General features: G+C 35.5%; 1 protein-coding gene across 1 annotated transcript in view; it reads left to right on the top strand.

Annotated features, from left to right (window-relative positions):
• Nucleotides 1-15,256, top strand: part of LOC107705261 (brain-specific angiogenesis inhibitor 1) — a 104,258-nt gene extending 89,002 nt beyond the window's left edge. The window contains exons 23-31 of the mRNA XM_016508476.1: nucleotides 1,138-1,204; nucleotides 2,050-2,135; nucleotides 7,899-8,070; nucleotides 8,176-8,271; nucleotides 8,359-8,398; nucleotides 10,270-10,922; nucleotides 13,809-13,844; nucleotides 13,943-14,101; nucleotides 15,044-15,256. Of these exons, the coding sequence (XP_016363962.1) occupies nucleotides 1,138-1,204; nucleotides 2,050-2,135; nucleotides 7,899-8,070; nucleotides 8,176-8,271; nucleotides 8,359-8,398; nucleotides 10,270-10,922; nucleotides 13,809-13,844; nucleotides 13,943-14,101; nucleotides 15,044-15,238 (1,504 nt within the window). The 3' untranslated portion in view covers nucleotides 15,239-15,256. The remainder of the gene's footprint in view (nucleotides 1-1,137; nucleotides 1,205-2,049; nucleotides 2,136-7,898; nucleotides 8,071-8,175; nucleotides 8,272-8,358; nucleotides 8,399-10,269; nucleotides 10,923-13,808; nucleotides 13,845-13,942; nucleotides 14,102-15,043) is intronic.
• The last annotated feature ends 5,278 nt before the right edge of the window (nucleotides 15,257-20,534 follow it).

A 20,534-nucleotide genomic window follows, 5' to 3' on the forward strand; every position in this document is an offset into this window, starting at 1 on the left:
TGAATTTTAGGATGCAGCCTTCCGTTTGAGAAGCACCATTCACCTCCCTCATGCTCGCTAAAAGCCGTAATTACAAGAGTTGTGAGATAAAAGATTATTTTAATTTTTATTACCATTCGCCTCCCTCGTGCTCGCTAAAAGTGATTAGAAGTCTGATTAGTTTCCTGATTCGGATAGATAGTTTTAATGAACCAGTTCAAAAAAACGATTCAGGGGTTGATTCCCATCAACTCCAGAACCAGGAATCGAAATCGAACAGCCCTAGTGCTTGCCGCGCGTCTACATTTGAAATAACGAACCTGAGCGCGCAAAAGACGTGATGGTAATGGCTTTTTTCCCCTGCATGTCGTGTGCGGGGCTCCGTTTTTTATGATGAGAGGAGAGGAAAGCTTGAGAAAGCACTCCAGGTAAATTTTGAAATGTACCAGGTTTATATATAAAGTTGATAAGCAGTTAAAGGGGTCATATGATGCTGCTAAAAAGAGCATTATTTTGTGTATTTGGTGTAATGAAATGTGTTTATGTGGTTTAAGGTTAAAAAAACACATTATTTTCCACATACTGTACATTATTGTTTCTCCTCTATGCCCCGCCTTTTTGAAACGAGTCGATTTTTACAAAGCTCATCGGTCTGAAAAAGCGAGGTAAATGTGTTGGTTTACACACAAATAAAAGTGTAAGCTTTTAATAAGTCCAAGAATAAAATGATAAATTTTCTTAGCATGTTAAATTTGATTTACAGAAATTTTGTGCTGTTTTCTAACATTTTGGACTTGAATAAAGAGAGTAAACTTGCACTTAAACTTTTCACAGGCATTTTGTTTTCATAGTTAGACAGATATAAGTTCCTTGATTATTACGCCGGAATGAGAGTATAGTTCCTAACCATATCGGCCTTGAAAATCGCAACTTTTCATTTTCCGTCGGTCTTAGTACACGATGTAACATTCAAAAAGACGGTCAGTCTCTGCATTACATTCTTCAAGTGGACACTTTTAAAACGTTAAAAACAATTAATGACAGCGACATTATCTGACAACCTCATCACTGATTTTTCTTTCCCTCTGGTCTCTTTCTCTTTTTTCTTTCTTCTGTCTCTCTCGCTCTCACTCCCTCTTTCTTTGTGTTTTGTGTTAGTTGCTGGCTGTCTCTGGAAGGCGGATTGTTGTACGCATTTGTGGGACCAGCTGCTGCTGTCGTCTTGGTACAATTTCTCTCTGTGTTTGATTTATTCACAGAAATTTTCTGTCCCTCATTTCCAGACTCAATGTTTAATGTTGCTAGCATCACTGCACCCAACCATAGAATTTTACAATAAATAAACCACCACAAGCTCTTATGAATGAGAATGCAGACAGTTCCAGATTTCACCCTCATAACTCCACAACATAATATCCAGCAAACACGTGTTTCAGTAGATCTGTTTAAACACAACGTATGCTAAGCGTGCCAAGTGTGGACATAATAGTCATTACACCGCTGCAGATTAATTAAACAAGATCTGGGCTTAGACTATATTAACATGGATTACAGCGATATCTATCGTATTCAATAACAGGTTTCATTTTGTCAGACAGTATAATGGTGAATTTTATATACAGTCTCATAAGAAATGTCATTCTAATGCAATTTTTCTCTGTTCAACCAAAACATCTCTAAGTAGCTAGTTTTTTTAATTGTTCAGAAGATTCTGTAAATTTTTAAAATTGTATATTCATATTACAATTAAAAATTCCAAGTGTACATTTAGTATTAGTATTTGCTGTACTGTCAAAAATTGGTATTCAAAATCATAACTTTTGGAAATTGACTCCTGAAATATTGGTATTATCACAATCCTAGTGCAGAAGTAGCTTGAATAACAACATATTCTGATATTTTTATTGACAGTACTGTTACAACATTTTAAAATAGAACAAAACCACAAGTTAAATGGGCCTTTATAGAAATATACATCACATTGGAGACTATAGGACCATTTCTCTATTGTGAGTCTGGGCTGGATCTTAATATGCACATGTGTTCACCTTTCTCCTCTCTCTTTACCAGGTTAACATGGTTATCGGGATTCTGGTTTTTAACAAACTGGTGTCTAAAGATGGCATAACTGATATGAAACTCAAGGAGAGGGCCGGGTATGCCTCACAGCACTCATTCATCTCATTGGCTGACCTCTAACCAGCTCTGAGAAAGAGATTCATTGGCCAGACCTTTCATAACATCTCTCCCCTCTCCAGAAGAACATGTATTGTCATGAGTGAATTAGAGACACTACAAAAAATTACTTTCTTAAAATAATCATATTAAAATGACCTTAAACATCCTTAAAACAGGAAACTAATATGATTGTTTTCAGAAACTATTCCTTGAGTTCTTCTATACCTTGAGTTTTACAGATAAATTGGCAATCAAAATTAGCAAGGTTTGTGCTTAAAAGTAGAAAAAAAAAAAAAATTTCATCAGAAGAGAGGGGAAGAGATCGCAAAGTACTGGTTATTGGTCCCGTCAAAAGCAAGATGACATTTCTGCTCACTCATTGCATTTCTTTTACATTTCCGTTGGTGATTTGCCATGTGTCGCTTAATCATTTCTCCAGCTTCTCTTGATTTTTAGGTGTTGCTGTGCATCTTGATACAAAGCTGTTTAAATCCATGTGTGCCATGTTTCTGTGTGTGAAATGTTTATTTGAGGGGCAGTCACAAAGGAGCCGGCAAAGGAAATCTGACATCTGTCAGCTTCATGCGTCTGATCGATAGCACTCAGGCTGAGCGAATTTCTCGTTTTATATCCATTGATTTTGACAAGTTTTCAGTCGTGTGAGTTAAATGTCATTGAAGCTGAAGTATGAACCGAGAATTGTTATTATAAACCTCATTATAAGGGTTTCACAATCGTACACTGTCCATCTCCGTGCCATGGACCATCAATTACACACTGGAATTGTTAATCTTCCAAGATTCACATGCCTTCTACCAATCAGGCTTCAGAGCGTAAACATGGCCTGAGATTTATTACCGAGAAGACGAATATTACTCATTACTCGTTATGACTCATGATTGACTGTCTGTGTTTCCTTTTCTGGGCTGGGCTCCACTGCCTGCAGGCTGACGCGTGCCCTTACTGGCATCTTTTTGCATCCAACTGTTTTCTTTCCCTTGTCCTTATCTTTCCTTTGTGTTTTTACATTATTATTATGAATATTTCATTTCAACTATGTGTTTGCCTCTGCTATGATCTCTCTGATCGACTGTGTTTGTTTTTGTGCTCTTTGAAACATTGTATCAGAGTTACCACAGCATCCCCTCGCTCACACTCAGGGCTCTCCTCTCTGCCCCGCCCACCCGACACTGATTGGCTGAGATGCAGGTCCGTCCACCCTCTAATTTAGTCTCTCCCACAATACACAGTTTTATATTAGTGCTTAAAATTGCCTGATGTCATCATAATGGGCTTTTAGGACTGTCCATTTTCTGAATAATTCTGATGGCATGCTGGTTAGATTAAATGTGCTTTAGATTATACATTTAGATTTAGAATAGCTTTAGATTCAGTTTTCTTATTCTTGTGTGGATCCATAAATTAGTTTGTGTGTGTGTGTGTGTGTGTGTGTGTGTGTGTGTGTGTTTGCAATTCCAAAACTCTTATCAATATGTTTGCTTGAGTATTTTCCAGCCGCATTGCATTCTCTGCGGAAACCGATTAACTCAAGGCTGGCTGCCGTTGTTTGGTGCTGATAGATGGGAAGGGTGAATTAGATTTAGAGGGAGGATTTTTTAATTCTTTTTCACTTTTTCTTCCCTCCCTCGCCCTTGTTCTTAAACGCAGCATTTTTCATTAGCCTAATTAATAAGCGCTGCTGTTAATTATGCTTAGTAAAGGAGTAGCACTTTGGATAGTCTCTGTTCACCTGTAAATGCTGGCATTTTCTTCAGTATTAGAGTATTAAAGTGCATTTTGACAAATTGTCGTGGCTCTCATCAAGAATTTATGCATTGGTTTATTACCTGCGGCAAGACAAAACAAAAGATTAACTGTTTCAAAAATGGAGGGTACAATAAATGAGAAAGTGTGTTTCAATATTTGGTAAAGGATCATATCAGCTCGGTCTTTGAAGTCCCTCCACCTCCACGAGGACTAGCATGTAATTAAAAAAATGCTGATTGCTTTTTAATATCACTGACTGTAGTGAGGTTTTATTGGTCACATTGGCCTTTTGCTTGGAATTGAATTTTTTATGTGGGGTTTAATCTACATGTCCGCCAGTAGCAGAATCAACTTCCTATCCGTTTGGGCAGCCATGCCAAGCTGATGGCTTTAATTGTTTTTTTGCATGTGGCTATTTTGTGTACAACAGCATTACATACACTACCGTTCAAAAATTTGGAGGCAGTATTTTTTCTTTCAAAGTTTTTATTTGTCATAGAATTCATTTTCTACAAAAAATATTAAGCAACACATCGATTTCAACTGTGATAAGAAATGTTTATTGAGCACCAAATCAGCATATTAGAATTATTTCTGAAGGATCATGTGACACTGAAGTCTGGAGTAATTGCTGCTTATATTTCAGCTTTGCCATCACAGACAAAAAATTTATTTTAAAATATATTAGAAAATAGACAGTAACTTTAAATTGTAATAATATATTTAACCATGTTACTCTTTTTACTGTATTTTGGCTAACATTTTGGACTGTTAAACAATGCAGCTTCTCTTATTTTTATTTTATTTTTTTTCTGAAAAGGGAATGCATATTTTGCATATTTTTCACATTTCGTAAGCAAATATTAAAATGCATTTAAGATCCTCTGTAGAAGCATATTTTAAAAATCTCAAATACGGTTGTATGCTGTACTGAAAACATGATTGTGTGCTGCAGTTTATTAAAACAAAACAAGCCACACACATATATATATGCAGAGTTCGATATTGACAGTTATGACTGTGGATGACTTTAATGTCTCTCCTAAAATGACCGTGATTTAGCTTGAGTCTGTGAATGCACGATCTCCGGCTGTCAACACGCATGAATGTTTGTGTGTATGTTTTTCAGCCTTTTTCGAGTTCCCATGTCTCTCTCCAGGGCCCAAAGACAGATGCAGAGTGGGACTGATAAACTGCTCACAGCCTAAATCAAGCAAATTCCATATGGCATACTAATTCAAAAGAATATTTTGATGTCATTGATATGACAGAATCAGAATCTTATCATGTAGCATTTTACATAGACTGTCAGTGGAAATAAATGATGGTAATCTATACGTACATGCACTGCATATAGAGTTAATTTTTTTCTCGCTAGCTGTTTGTCCCACATGTTCAGTCAGGCCTATTTAGATACGAAACTAACGTGACGGCATCTTTTCTATTATCCCCGCACTCTTCCCAAAGCCTCGACAGAGATCTGCCCTGAGTGAGAGCTGTTGATGCTCTGCCTTCGGTTCTATTTTCCTTTCTTTCTACATATTTCTTACCTCACCCTTCTTTTTCTTTTTCTGGTTTTCTCCCCCATTCATTTCCCTCACCCTGCTATTGCTCCTTAGCTGTTATGTCAAAAGTGATCAGCAGAGACAGAGCTTTTATGTTGTCGCAGTGCTAAATCATGCAGATGCAATATAGGAGCTCATCTTGAAGCCCTGCTGTGTATGTTTGTGAGTGTGCAAGCGTGTTTGACCAGACAGTTCCTTGCTAGAGATTACCATGGTAACCATAATTTCTGTCAAAGTAGCATAGTTTTAGTTATAAGAAATTACTTTTAGGCATTTGGCAGACATTTTCATCCAAAACAACTTTCAGTGCATTCAGTTTGTGCATTCCCTGGGATTCAAACCCATGGGTTTCTGTAATTGAAATAAGGCTTTAAAAAAATGATTATAAATATTAGATAAAAAATTTACATTTTAAGTGTTGCTTTGGCAACTACCTGAAATAAGTACTAAAATTACCAAATATAAAAAATCTACAACTGAAGTAAAATAAAATAAAGCGAAATAGAAATATAAAAATTTTTAAATGACAAAAGCACATAACAAAATTATTTAAAAAAATAAATAAAAAAAAATGAAAGGCTCATTCAAAATTATATACTTTAATACTATAGAAGTAATACTAACCCAAAAAAAAAAAAAAAACCGCTGGTAATATTCTGATAAAACATGCTAATTTCAGCACATTTATACACATCCCAGTTGGTATAATTCAGATGAATTAGATTATATTACATACTGTGTACTGTATGTAGTGTATATCACGAGATTTTAAAACTCATATTGGACAATCACTATACTAAAAAAACATGTAGAAACAGTTTTCACTCAGAAATTGATATTTAATAACAAATAAAGTAGAAAAACTCAAATAGTATTTTCTTGTAAAATGTCCCCCAATTATCCTTGTTTTACTTTCAACTTCGAAATATTATAGATTTTTTTATGGTGTAGCCTTAAAATATTACTGGAATTTTTCTGCATCTCTGCATTTTTCTTTTTTTTTTAGTCTTGTGATGACAGTAATGGCCAAATATTCTGTAGTGACAGTAACTGTATGGTATGTTGCATGAACTCTGTGGTATTTTGGTGGAAACTATGGTTGCCATGAGACATTTTTGTAAGGGCTATTAATAGCAGCTATGTCAAGAGTGGCTTATCTGACTGTGAGGCTGCAGTGAGCCATATTTATCAGGTCTCTGTCATTAGCCTGTTGCTGGTACTGGCTGGGTGTTTCACTCCGCAACGTAAGATAAAGTAGACCAGCCATTTATTAATGTTCGTGAGATTGTGTAGGATGGTGTTGTACGTGGCAGAATTTAAGAAGCAATAAGAGAGGTTAAAATCATGCAACCTACAATACAAATTCATATACATTTATTTATTTTGCTGGTGAATTGCAGCAATTGGTAAACACCTCAGCAGATGAGTAGAGTTAAAGGTCAATGAGGTTTTACCACATTATGTGTTTGCATACATATAGATATCTGAGGTTGACTACATTTGCGGTTAGCAGTGCTTGCGTACAGAATGTCAGATGAAAGCTTTATAGGACTGAGTACTTCATAAAGACAATTATGTACATGTCTTTATGGGGTCTGTGTATCTGTTCATGAAAGACATCTATTGTAAATCCCTAATGTATTTTTTAAAAAAAAATGAATTGTGATTATTTCCCACAACAGTATAGCCACTGCACTCTTTTTTGTGTTTATATGAGCATCTCTGACGTGTGTATGTGTGATTGGCAGAGTGTGTGTTTGTTGGTGCATTAAAAAGATACAAATGCAGTAGACTGGAGCAGATAAATAATTAAATATTACAAAATAAAAGGCAGGAATAAAATAGTAAGAATAGTGAGACATAGGACTTGCTGAGCATGCTGACCCTTCCTCCAAATCCATGATCAGGGGAGAGTTCTTCTCTAAAGACCACTGAAATGTCTACATTCCTTCATCTTTCATCCTCTCATTTGTCTTCCTCTTTTTCATAGTCCATTGCTCCTTTTTTATTGCTTCTTTTGGCTTATTTTTACCTGTTGCACCTGTTCACATATGTTTTCAACTGTGATTGAACCTACATGTTTTGAGCACCGGTATATTGATATTGTTCAGAGTATAATCAACAAAAAGGGCAACTCTAGCTCATATTGAACACCGTATTGATCTGTGTATTCATATATTAATGCTCTTTAGTGCAATACCACATTCATACTTGTAAAACACTCCTCAGACTTCCAGGAAATCAATAATATATGTGATAAATATTAATTAGTTTTATAAGAAATTTCTAAATATCAACCAAAGTCACTCCGAAAGAGAGGCTTATCCTTTAGTTTTGCCCTCTTTGTCATTTTGTATGGCAATTGCGATATGAACAGTCACTCAGTGTAATTCTACTCCTGTCCTGTAGGGCGTCGCTGTGGAGCTCATGCGTTGTACTGCCACTGCTGGCTCTCACTTGGATGTCGGCGGTCCTAGCCATCACTGACCGCCGTTCAGCCTTGTTTCAGATCCTTTTTGCCGTCTTTGACTCCCTCGAGGGCTTCGTTATTGTTATGGTGCATTGCATCCTACGCAGAGAGGTGAGAGAACCTGCCTGATATCTGGTTTCAAATTGGCAGACTTTCTAATTATAGATGCAAATTACATACTTAGACACGTTTTTTTTTTTTTTTACAATCAATTAGGTACAAGAGGCAGTAAAGTGTCGTGTTGTTGACCGTCAAGAGGATGGAAACGGTGACTCTAATGGATCTTTCCAGAACGGCCATGCTCAGCTGATGGTGAATTGCGACTAAATATCTGTATTTCTGTTACACATTAAGCATAAAGTTGTGGTTTAAAGCTCTCATTCTCATTGTTTTCTCCAGACCGACTTTGAAAAGGATGTGGACATGGCTTGTCGATCAGGTGAGTCTCTCACAACATACGCTCCGGTCACTTAAAGTTGTTGTAACAGCCCTCTGAGAGGTTAAGACAAGACAAGTGCCGTTTTACAGGCCACACAATGCATTTTCTTCAAGGAGATTCAGAACACGATCTGATAGCTGGCGTGAAGCAAAATGCAGATAAATAGACTTGTCTGTTCCCCTGCCATGCCTCAGATCTGCCGGCCTGTCCTAATTAAGTCCCTCATGACATTTCATTATCAGATAGCAGCTTTCTTCTCTGATAACTATCGGAAATGGGATTATGATTATTTGTCAAGACGACATATCAAGCTAGCATCTGGAAATAGAGACTTGTGATGTGATATTTTTTGCTTTTTTGAAGTGTGAAGGACTAAAAATTAAGCCTTCAATCAGCCTTCCTTCAGTTAGTTGCTCTAAAGACTTTTCACATGTCTCGCTGAAGCTAAAGTTTAATTCTTGGCTGGATTATTGTGCAAAGCATAATGCGACCCTCAAAGTTCAAACAATATAGAAACTTTGCTTGCTCCTGTTTTCTACTGACCTTTTGTAACGTAGCCAATTATTACCTGATAAATCACATAATGTATAATTAGCTTGCTGGTACTCATGGGAAAATCCAAATAAGAAGAGAGATTGATCCTTTGTGTATTTACACCTTTATAATCTTTGATGATTCTTTTTTTTCTGAAACATATCAAAACAATCTTTAGGACTCGTCAGTTGTAAGTTAAAATACGTTATCTGTTTCATTGGAATTGTACTGTCTATCCTTTCAACTTTCTAGCTCATAAAATTGCTTTTCTGTGAGGTCCAAGTGTCGTCATTAGAGCCTTATAAATTCTGATGCGGGAAACTTGAGTGAACTTGCGGAATCCAGGCATAACAATATAATTTACTGTGTAGTGTGGAATGTCACAGAATTTGCCAAATTTTGGATTAATAAATCAAAAGTAGGGCTGTAAAATTGCGTAAAAGTGTTGACTAGCATCAGTAATTATTAAACGGGAATCTGAAACATAGAATCTGCTTGCCTCTGAGTGAATGAGCGCCATGTTTTCAACTACTGCACATACTTAAACACACATTTGGAATTTTTTAAATAAAAGTTATGTTAAAATGTAAAATAATCACAGAAACTCAGGTCTTCATGGCAGTCTGCCAAAAAAAAAAATCTGGTTAACTCAAAGAAATTATGATAGAAATATATTACTATTGTGTAGTAAAATGTACTTCTGAAAGTCAAAATAATCATCATCATCAAAAATCAATGTTTTGATTTTTATTATTATTAGTAGTATTATTATTATTGTTAATAATGTCATAATCAATATATTTTTATTTTGTTTTCATTTATTAAGTTAATGTATGCTGTGAAAAATTTAAAAACATTTATTGTAAATTAATTATATTTTTATGTGATTTCATTAAATTTAAAGGCACAATGTGTAATTTTCGAAGCTGGAGGGCACGTATTCAAAATAAACAAATAGACAAAGGCATAGTTTGATGACGCCGTGACTAATTAGATATGCTGTTTAATGACTAAAATGGAATGGAATGGTTAAAATGCAAACACAAACACAGATTACTACAGAATACAGAATTTGGAAAACAGTAAAACTGATTTTTAAGGCCCTTTGCAATCACCTGCATTTGTTGGGTTTTGGTCTTTGTTTTTGTTCTATACCATGTTAGACCATGTACCGTATTATTCTTATGATTCAGCAAAGTTTTATTTAAATTAATAACTTCATAATTCGAGCTGATACAAGAGCAGCAAAATGTAGCACTGCTTTATCAAATCAGCATGTGTTTTCTCTGCTGTGACCTCTTTTCACTTACTAAGGCTTATTCCCTTCTGATTTGCAGGCACCCTAAAGCGTTCCTCCCAACAAGGTGAGGAGAAGGTAGCTTCACAGCAGATCACGGTACAGAAAGGCTCCAACTTCAACACTCTTCCTGCCAGCATGGCAAAGGTCCACCTGCAAAACGTCGCTGACTACGCCAGCCACACTCTCACCATGCGCCGCGACAAAGGCGGCATTGCCGGGGTCAGTACCGAGCTACCCGGAGCCAAATCTATTTACATCTGTGACGGCGAGCTCTTCAAGCAACTGGATGGAGCCCAGGGAGACAGCGGCGGTCCCGAAGGAGGAGGAGGTGGGTCGGGCCAGGGTTACGTTCTCTTGCCCAACAACAATAACACCCTTAGGCCCACAAAGGGTGGCAAGGATGACCAAGCCACCAAGTACAACATCAGCATCGAACAGTTACCCCAGACCAGGCTCATCCACCTGGCCAACCCCGCTGGCACCGATCCCGTGCCAGGGTTCGGGTTGAAGAGCCTGCCCACCGACCGAGTCAGCGTTTCCTGCTCAGAGAGGGACTCCCCGGTGCAGACAATGCAGAACATCTCCAGCGAGTCCCAGATGGCAAACACGTGTGAGCAAGGGGACTCTGGGAACTCCGGAATGATGTCTAAGAGTGAGACCATCTCAACACTGTCTATGAGCTCTTTGGAGGTAAGAAACAATGATAATCATGAGATCAAACAATGCAACCCTCTACATTGCGAGCAAATCACTCGCATACGTGACAAAAGTTTGTGCTAGACGACTAAATTATGCATATCATCAGCCACTGGCTAACAATAATTAAAGTAACAATTTTTTTTTTATTTCACTCACCAGTGATTTGAGTTAGAGAACCAAGAACAATAACTATATCAGTGTCCACACCAACGCACAATAGCGTTCTGTTTATTATTTTGTCATTTGCTGCTTTAAATGCTCAAGCTCTTTAAAGCAGGATCGATTCTAATTGGCTGTCAATATTTTTATCACTGTAAAATCACTGTGAAAGTGATTCCAACAATATTGTTCCTTTGTGTCATTATCGTTATAGTTTGAATATAGTGGTGTAAACTCTATTCTTTTACATTTAGAATGATTTTTAAAACTATATATTTTCTATTGACGTTATAGTTATCGTCTTTGGTGTTATGTTTTCACTCACGTACACAAACATTCTGAGCATTTGAGGGGTTTTCCTCTTGCTGGCTTTATAGTGCACTGTTCTTACTGATATCATATAATCATATATAATATCACATGCACTCAAAGAGAGAAAGTGAGAGAGTCGTATATATACCATTAAGAAACAATGAGCTCCATGTAAATGATCCTCTTGTTTTTTCTTGTCAATATGAGTTTGTATGGAATTATTTAAGCAGAAGCCACTCCCAGTTCCTTCAGTAGTGGGTGGAGCTAATGCACAACCGGCAATGTCATTGGCTAGCGCTCACGTATTGCCATCTCCGTTTTGATTTCAGCAAATCAGTTTGAGTGAATGCAGACAATGTGATTAATATTCATAAGCCCAGCAACTCATCATCAGACCTTAGTTCATTTTATATGATTAGTAGTATAATTAGTACACTGTAACAAATTATTTTTCTAAGTTGTAGATAAAACAGAATAATGGAGTGTTTTACAAGAAAATGCCATTTGAGTCTTTCTACTTCAAAATGTAATGTTTAATTCAGTGTCTCTTTGTAAATATTTCTAAAATTTGCTATCTCAGTGAAATTTGTTTATAAAGTAATTTTTCAGTAGTATTATGTTATTAATATTATTGTTAGCTTTATTTACAGAAACATTAAATGGCACAGTCTGGCGAGTGAACTAAAAAACTGGCGATTCTTTTGCTAAGCTGTTTGTAGAGGGTTGCAAAGTGCTATACGTCCTGCACCTGTTTCCTCATTGTAGACAAGCTTGTTTGACTTCATTTTGTCTAAATAATGAAAATGCTCATCACAGTTTGTATTGAAAGATTCACTGCCTAAATGAATCAGAACCCCAGTGACACAACAGCTTTCTAAATGACTATTCATTAACATTTAATGGCAATCAGCGCAAATGTGCTTGCGTCTTACAACTCTGTAGATGCTGGTTTTGCTCTTTTTTTAAATCACGATGTCTTTTCATCCTCATCTTGTACTTTTTTTCTCAGCTGTGATTATTTCTAATAACTGATGGACACTTTGGTTTCTGGTCCAAAGAAACTCGCTGTAGACCCATCTGCCTACAAGGCTGTGAATTTACATCAATGTTTGTCATATCTGCCACAAGGGAGCGAGTGTCCTAATTTGTGTGCGGAGTGAAAAAAGCATGTTTGTGGAGAGAGAGGACTGTCATTACGTGGCTCAGAGTTACATTTCAACTGACATCAGCCAATGCACATGCACTCGCTTTCAATAAAAACTGCGTCAAAACACTTAATAGAATCAAAAATATGCAGTTTCAAAAAGGAAAGAATGAAAGAAGGCTACATAAATGATGCCTCTTTGCATTTGCAGTTATCCCTCTTAGAAAAGAAAGTATCTGCAAAGGTCAGATTTTGCTCATGCTTTAAAAGGGAGCAGATGACAAGCGTGGATTCCTCCTCACCTCAGGCCAAACATGCTCCCAGAATGCACTGTGGGCGCACAGCTGCAGCCACGCACAGCGCAGGCAGAATGTCAGACTGCCCTCAGACGCTCTCCGACAGGCTAAAGAAAGGCCATTCGGTCACAAGCTGTTTACCGCACGCTCATGCCAGGAGCTCGGCGGAAACGTGCAATATAAAAGCGGCACAATGCTTTCACAAAATCTGTCCAAAGTGCCCGAAATTTTACAATCAATTTTTCTCTGCTTATTGCATTTGGGTCATTCTCAAACAGTATTGACTTACAAAATATTACAAAATGTTAAGTGTTTAAATTAAATTCAGTTTGTTTTCCATATATTAATTATTAAGGATTTATTAGGATTTATTACATTTTATTCATTTATTATCTTGACATTACTACTAATCACAAGACACAACTTGATTTTGTTACTTTCTGTATTTTCAAAATCAAAATAGCTTAAATTTATACTGAAATTATTTAAAATCTTAATTGCTTTTATATTAGTTGCTTTAAATGTTAATTTATTTAACATATTAATTTAATATTAAATTATATTTTGTATTTTGCACTGATGTTTAAACAAAAAAAATTTATTACATTGTTATATTTATAAAATTATATTAGTATTTGATTTTTTTTTTTTTCATTTTTATTTGCTCTAAAGTTAATTGTTTTACATTTTTGAACTTGAACTAGAAAAACAAAATTAGTATAAATAGTAAATATATAAATAATGTATACCAGAAAGAAAGGATTGTTCAAGATTAAACTATTATGTACAGTATTGAAATGATGTCTTTTATATGGAGTTTCTTGACATATATGAAGTTTTCTTATGACTGAAAAGTCTAAGGACATGTTTGTCACTATATTTTGGGAATGACCCATTTGCTGGTTTCCCCCCAAGACAACTCTGAAAGGACACACAATAACATCCTTTTCTTATTTGCCCTTTTAGAGAAGAAAATCACGCTATGCAGAGCTGGACTTTGAGGTCAGTGTAATGTAAATCTTTCCACAAATGACAGCAGTCTTGTGTGGTGCAGTTTCATTCATCTCTGCAAAGGTTTAAATGCGGGTTTTGTCTTGCAGAAGATCATGCATACACGGAAGCGCCACCAGGACATGTTCCAGGACTTAAACAGGAAGCTGCAGCATGCAGAGAAGGACAGAGATTCTCCCCCAGTAGACGGGAAGACTGGGAAGAGATGGAGCGTGTCGTCAGGAGGCAGCGATAAAACCAATCTTAGTGTACGAACTTATACTTATCACTCCCCCTCCTTTTCTATTTGTCATTAAGAGGATCTCATGAAAAAAAAAAAAAGATATTTCGTACCAAAATCAAAAGAAAATATACACTACCAGTCAAAATTTTAGAATAACTACGATTGTTTGAAAAAAAGACTCTAATGCTCATCAAGGCTGCGTTTATTTGATAAAAAACACAGTAAAAACAACAATATTGTGAAATATTATTACAAATTAAAATTTTCTATGCAAATCTTTTTTTTAAATGCTATTTATTCACGTGACGACAAAGCTGAATTTTCAGCAGCCATTACTCCGGTCTTCAGTATCACATGGTCCTTCAAAAATCATTCTAATAAAACATTAAAACATTGAAAATTATTTTAGAATTTTTACCAGTAGTGTAAATTATACTTTGCATTAAGAAATTGGAGTGTGCAGGTTTTGTATATAGAGTTTATAATATAATATAATAAATGAAAATGTATTTAAAAATAATTATTGTTAATGCAGGGCAAGCAGCATATAATTAAATTCAGTTCAGTTTTTCTATATTAATCTATTTGAAATTGTATTAAATTTGATTCGTGTTTTTTTTATCTTGACATTACTAATTATAATACATACTGTAGCTTAATTCCTTTGTACATTTTTTTTTGTTAATTTCGTTTAGTTTTTTTTACTTTTTGTATTATCAAAATCTAACTAACTTTATATTGACCCAAAGACATGAAATGAATTACTTATATTTTTCAATAATAATAATAATAATGTAATAATAAGTCCTGATAATAATATTAATTTTCGTCTAGGTCGATAGCCTCATAGGCAGCACTTCGACAAGTATAGTGTGGTTGCACTTCTGGTGACCTGATTTTGCACCGAACTAGGACGTTACTTGACATTTTACACCCTAAAATATTATTATTATTATTGTTAATGCAGGACAAGCAGCAGACCCCCAGTAAGCGGGCGTGGGAGGGCATCAGGAAGAGCCACTCACCACCGTCATGGTTGCGTAAGGAGCTGGAGCCTCTACAGGCCTCTCCTTTGGAAATGCAAGTGGTGGAATGGGAGAAGGCCAGCGCCACCATCCCTCTGGTGGGCCAAGAGATCATGGACCTGCAGACGGAGGTTTGAGAGACCCCCAGAGAATTCAGAGAAACAGAACAAACTCTACTCGCAGGAAAAAGGGACAAAGAAAGGGAATGAGATTTGAGAGAGCGGACAAACAAAAGTATGCAAGAAAGAGAGAGAAAGCAACATGGATGTGCAATTTTCATTTGTGTTGTTTTGTTTTTTTGTAATCCTGGAATGGCCTTTTCCTTAATGTCAAAGCGAATCATAACACTTTCGAAAGGTCTGAGCCTGTTGCTGTGGTAATGAGCTGGCGCTACCAAGAACGGCTGAACTGGGCAAGTTGAATGCTGGGAGTGACTGACTGAAGGGAAGGACTGGAATTCAGAATAAGAGCAGATGAGCCTTAGTGAGTGGCCTTCAATTTCTTACACCTCTGGATACACACACAACACACATATTAGTGATCATGTCACATTTATGGAAGACAGAGAAGTAGCGCTACAACAGAACGCTTTCAAACTGTCCGGTAGGAATCAGGTGAGCTACACGTCATTCAAAATCAAATTCTTGAATATTATTAGTCTTATTATCATCGTTGTTGATCAGTGTGACACAGAGGCGACGTGATTGCCCAAAGCCATTTGACTGTTAATCTGTCTCAAATGCCCTTCTGAGCCAGTACAGCCCACTGCTTCACCACTGTGCTGTCCCGTGCACCACACCGACCTCGGGATCCTTTGAAAGTCAGTCGATGCCGAAGCGACTTCAGCATAAGATTCAGCTCGGAAGCGGGTCAGTGGTCCAGCTGGTGGGTTCATGAGAGAGACCTGAAACAAATTGCTGAGTCTCAGAATGCGTGCAGAATCATGCTGTACAGCATTGTAATTATTTCCTGAAGAGTTCAACAAAATGAATTTTAGCCTATAAATATCTTTCTTACTGTGCTTGGGGAATATTGTTAACATTATTATAGATATCATTGCGATTCTGAGACCCCCCAAGGGTTAGATGTCGTATTTATGGCACTGTGAAACTTTTTGACGTCTCGTCGGCTGCAGATAGATAGATAGATAGAGTTGGATGATAGATAGATAGATAGATAGATAGATATTAGATAGATAGATGATGATGGATGGATGGATGGATGTTTTTTTTTTATTAATTTTCAAAAATTATGTTTTTTATTATGTTATGTTTTATTGTGTTAGTATTTTTAGTTTTTTTTTTAACCTAATCAAAATAGCCCAACTGCAGTTTGATTGAGATTAATTGGAATGCACAATGAAAAAACATGATTTTCGAAAATGTAAAAAAATGGAGTAATCTGTTTTGCAAATGAACTCTTCAAATATATCAATAAAAGTTCATTCAACACATTAATAAATACTACAGTATATAAATAACACTAAAATAACACTGTGCTCTTTGCGCTGCATTTTCATCTGATGAGCCTATAAATCCACTGATAAAGATTTAACCAATCATAAATGCTTGTGATAATGAATGTGTATTATTATTCCATTAAAAGAATACATTAGGATTGGAGTCATGGGAATGTAGTGGGAGGGAAAATGTGGCCATGCTGCAAATGGAGGACATTAATTTCATGTCACCACAGAGCGACCCAGTGTCCTGAACCTAATTGTGTCAACATTAGTTACTCAACACTTTTTTAATACATCACTGCTTGCAATAAACTAGAAAGATTAATATTATAGAAAATAGATCCGTACAATGCATGTTAATAGATCCACTGCTGCTACAATAACAAATAGTATTGATGAATTACATATGAAATACATTGTAAATGAATAATTAAACATAAGAGAGACAAGAAGAAGAGACAATATTAGAACTGTTATATTAGTTGCAGTAGTAAAGTGTAATAATAAATAGTGCATAAAAATATATCACATTGATGTTATAAACATTTGACAATTTTATTAACATTATTAGAAATTTAAGGTATGGCCTAAAATTGAATTTGCAAACATGCTCAATTATTTTTAAAAGGTTCATGTATTCTGTAAATATGATTTGTGTAAACAAAATTGTACGACAAACCGGAGACAAACATAAACACAGCTGAGAGGGTAAATAACAGCAGAGGAATATCAAAGTAATAATTAAATGAACATAACCCCACTGGCTTTGTCTCATTGCTGTGTGTTAATTTTTTATAATGGGTTCACTAATGCATGAGGACATCTGTTTAAAAGTTTCCCCATATACTGAAGCACAGTAATCAGAACTGTTTAGACCAATAAACAAGCCCATGGAGCCTGTGTAATGCAGCAGTTACAGTACTGCTAAACACCTTTCATATGTTTATGAGGTGTTTGCTATAGGACCTCCGTATCCTGTGTCTGCTAGAAAGATGCGCTGAAGAACACGATGTTCTAATTAAACACCTTGAGCTAACGAAGCGTGTTAAGATAACGACTGAACCAACAGCTGGATGTTTATTTCATAGGGACATAAGAAAGCATGTTCTGCCGAGATAATTATGCATTGACCTTTGATTTGGAGAGAACCTTATGGAATGTTTTGATTCCACCGTCTAATTAAATAAGTAGTAGTAAGCTGCACTATATGTCATGAAGCTTCAGGTTATTTAGTTGGAAGTGACTGGTGGATACTTTGATTCATTTTAGGCTGTTGCAAATGTCAGTCATGCGAGATAATTTGGCAACTTGCATGACTGACATTTTATCATAAACATCCAATAGGCCAACAGCATTAAAAAAAAACATGATAACCCATGTATACAAACTAAATGCAAGTCTGGATTCATTTTGAAATAGCATGGAGTGCAGCACTATGGGAAGTCAGATAATAGACTACAGCTTATCACCCATCCGTCTGTCAGTCATTGCTTCTGTGTACTGTATATTTCTCAAACGCTTTCCACATATTGCTAAGAGAGAGATTTGCCATTGTTTGAAAATACTCTGGTGCTCTGTATAGTGTTTTCTGCAACATTGCATTATTTGAATAATTGACTTTTTGGACTAGTTTATTGTAAACAGTCCTTTAGTGAGACAAATGATTTTAAATGTATATCAGTTATTTGAGGTCGTAAAAGACACTTGCATAAAATATGCATATAAATGTTATATAATAGTTTTAGATGGCAAATAGGACTTGTTAGTAGAATACATTACCTAGTGTGTGCAATCCAACAGATTACATTAATGACTACAATTTTTTACAATTTTTATTTTCATCATTAATGGACTATAATTTGTAAAATTTTAATTCTATCGTTTGCTGTAGTATGTCAGTAGGAAATATCAGTTTACATTTCCATTTAAGTCATATTATAACATCTAAATAGCAAGTTACCTTCTTTGAAGCCTTACATGGCATATGTGTGTGTTCCAGAGATGTGCTTTCAGTCATGCCAGATGAGGCCTAATTAAATATAATCTGGATTCAATTATATGGAAATCACCATTCTCAGTATTCCAGCCGTGCAATTTTGCTCCATATGTGTTTGTTCATCAGGTAAAATTGACAAAATTACTTGGAAAGCACTCACTGCTGTCTTTCTCATTAGTTTTCATCTGATGCAGCTCCGTCAATAAATCCATGCAACTTTATATTGCACCTTTCATGCAGTGCAATAACAGCGCCAAAAGGGATTTCAAATAAATCAATAAATAACGAGAAAAGTTTGTCTAATCAACATTTAACATTTCAAATGATTACATGTATACTACCGTAAGTTAGGGGTCAGTAAGATTATTATTTTATTTTTACTTTTATTTTACTCAATTTATTCATGAATTTAATATAACTAAATTATTTAAAAGTGACAATAAAAAAAATATGCTGCAAAAACTCAGCAACAAAAAAATGTAAGTCCTGGACTGTGGAGGCAAAATTCATCATGCAACATTTCTAAAATAATGAAAGTAATTAACTATATTAAATCATTTTAAAGTAAGATCTGATACACTTTCCTCATTGCATCTGGTTTAACAACATTAAAAACTACTAAATTAGCTTCCTGAAGTGGTAAATGATACAATAACAGTCTAAAATGCATCATTTTCAAATGTTCTGTTTATATCCACCCTAACTGATGATACTTTTCTAGGGAACACTGCCAACTTATCACATTTAATGCCTGGGATTATGTCAGGATGACTTCTAAGAGAGGCGTTTAGAAGCCTGTCAGTGGTCCAGAAAAGCACCCTTGGGGTGTTCTGGTTCTCAGAGACCAATTTAGTGAAATGAGCATACCAGCTCGATCTAATTGCATTATTAAAAATAGATAGGTGCTGTCTGAAGGTATCAAAATTGACTTGCAGCTTCATCTTCCTCTATTTATATGCAGCTCTTCAGCAGTTTCTCCTGAAGTTGATATTTTAATTCATTCATTTACGGAGTTTGTAAGCAGGAAGCCGGAGAAGCAGTGAGATTGTTTCAGTCAAACAAAATGCAAAAAGAGTCTGCTTCAAAGTAATAACTGTTAACAAGCCAATGTATACTACTGATCAAAAGCGTAATTATCTTTTAAGTCTCTTATGATCACTAAGGCTGCATTTATTTGATCAAAAATACAGTTAAAAAACGTAATATTGTGAAATATTGCAGTTTAAAAGAACTTCCTTTTCTTTTCAGACATTAGTCTATGTAATCTTTCAGAAATCATATTATGCTGATTTGGTCCATTATTATTGGTACTCAATTATTAATAATGGTTCTTGCTATTATCAATGTTAAAAACAGTTCTTGCTGCATAATATTTTTGTGAAAACCATGATATATTTTTTTCAGGATTCTTCAATAACTATAAAGTTCAGCATTTATTTGACAGAAATCTTTTGTAATAAATGTCTTGTATAAATGTCTTTACTGTCATTTTTAGTCAAAGGAATGCATAGAATATAAGTATTAATTTCTCTTTTTTTAAATCTGTATTACCCCAAACCTTTGAATTGTGATGTATCAAAAACAGTTATTTTAAATTGTAATAATATTTCTCAATATTACTGTTTTTACTCTATTCAGTCATGCCAGATGAGGCCTAACTGAGACTTGGTGAGACTTCTTCCAAAACATTAACAATTATTAATTATTCAAAATTTTTGACTGGTGGCGTAGAATTGACTTTGAAACAACTTTCACTCAAACATTGCTAGTAATTTTGACAAATCATTACAAATAACGGCAAGCAACATTGAATTTGACATGAAATGTGAAAGACTGAATTAATATATTCTTGTAAAACATACTCCATAAAAATCATTTTTACAATGTACGATCATGTTTTAAAAGGAAATTCATGATGTTCGACCTGTGGAACGCCAGCAATGCATCACACATCCATTTACAGGTTAGAGGGGAT

This window comes from Sinocyclocheilus rhinocerous, unplaced genomic scaffold (assembly GCF_001515625.1).
Source record: "Sinocyclocheilus rhinocerous isolate Xijiao unplaced genomic scaffold, SAMN03320098_v1.1 scaffold222, whole genome shotgun sequence".
NCBI classification, from domain to species: domain Eukaryota; kingdom Metazoa; phylum Chordata; class Actinopteri; order Cypriniformes; family Cyprinidae; genus Sinocyclocheilus; species Sinocyclocheilus rhinocerous.